The 1,474-nt window shown below is 37.5% G+C and overlaps 1 protein-coding gene across 1 annotated transcript in view; it reads right to left on the reverse strand.

The window, feature by feature from the left end:
• Positions 1-1,215: 1,215 nt before the first annotated feature.
• The window catches only part of LOC107751217 (ephrin type-A receptor 8-like), a 50,490-nt gene continuing 50,231 nt past the window's right edge, over positions 1,216-1,474 (reverse strand). The window contains exon 14 of the mRNA XM_016566885.1: positions 1,216-1,386. Within this exon, the coding sequence (XP_016422371.1) occupies positions 1,216-1,386 (171 nt within the window). The remainder of the gene's footprint in view (positions 1,387-1,474) is intronic.

Genomic DNA, 1,474 nt, shown 5'->3' on the forward strand with positions numbered 1-1,474 from the left:
AAACATGATTATTTATGCAATTAACTGTGCAGCTCTAATTATGGGCTTTTTATGTTAAAAGATTCATAAACAAATGATTTGCAAACAGTATGGTTGCAGTTGGTCAGGGAAGAATGTTTTTTTTTCTTACACATTAAGGAACACCCTGAAGACATTATGGCTGATTTTATGAGCACATCTAATAAAGAGACTCTAACAAAATGATTTCCAGAAAGCTAGTTGCATTTTGTTGAACAGAACAGTGCATTTGGTCCAAAATTGACCACCCACTGAGTAGTCAAGGAAATGTGGAGAAAACATGGAAAAATAGCCCTACTAGACCACAGTACTGTTTTTCAATTAATAACTAATCAGTGTTTTTAAGTTTTAGTAATTGTCATTTTTATTTATTTAGCTTTATTTTTTACGGAAGCCCATTTCCGCCACTAAATAATTTATTTATTTTTTTTCTAAAGTAATTGCAACTTTTAATCACAATTCTGAGGTAAAAAAGCCAAAGTTGTGAGAAAAAGTCAAACTTTTTTTTAGTTGATTCGAAACAAGCTTCCAAGCCTTTTATTTCAGTTGTAAATTTCATTTAAGTTTTTAAGTTGAAGCTTTAACCTAATATTAGTTAACAGTAACAGCACTGTGAATTAATCAGCTTTTTTCTTCACAACGCTTTTAAATGGCTACAAAACACTTGGAATATAGTGAAAAAATAGAAAGTAATGAAGTCATATGAGTTTGGAACAACATGCAAATAGTAAATTTTCATTTTTGGGTGATCTAAACTTTCAAACATCTGAAGGCAATCAAATTAAGAGCATAAACTAATGAAATGAACTGTTAAAACTGGTCTCCACCAAGCTAGCTCCCATTTCTGTTTGGAAACCAGGCATCGATTGAAGGCTGCAATGTCTACAAATCCACTAAAACTGGACCAACAGGCATAGCACTGACTGACCCATTGGACAGACAATGGACACATAGTCCTGAAACTCCATCTAATGGTCACTGATCAGCCGACTTGAGGAGGTGGCGATCAATCAAAGGCTTAAAGTCATGAAGGCACCTCCAATCTGTCCTCCATCTACCTCAGCGCAAAGATTCACGCTGTGAAGATGCATCTAAAAGGCTTCATTTCTGCATTAGCAATCTGGAGCGCTCCATCGTGTTATGGAGTAAGAACTCAATCAACTCACTGTTGTTTCATGCTCATCACATGTCCTAGAGTCAGATACCCTCCTGCGGCAAAGTGGTCCTTATAACGGCCCATCCGATCTGGCAGAATTTGGGCCTTTCATTGCGGTCTTTCTGCCAGCAGTCCAGCATTAGGGTGTGGAGCGCACCGGGGCAGCCCATGGGGGCAGGGAGTCGGTAGCCCTCCTCTACGGACTTGATCACCTGCAGAAAAAACAATCAAACTGAATTAAAATGTGAGGAATTGCACTGATTTGTCCATTTGTCTCACCAAAAAAAAAAAAAAAAATCC

The sequence above is a fragment of the Sinocyclocheilus rhinocerous genome, unplaced genomic scaffold, assembly GCF_001515625.1.
Source record: "Sinocyclocheilus rhinocerous isolate Xijiao unplaced genomic scaffold, SAMN03320098_v1.1 scaffold362, whole genome shotgun sequence".
In the NCBI taxonomy this organism is placed as follows: Eukaryota; Metazoa; Chordata; class Actinopteri; order Cypriniformes; family Cyprinidae; genus Sinocyclocheilus; species Sinocyclocheilus rhinocerous.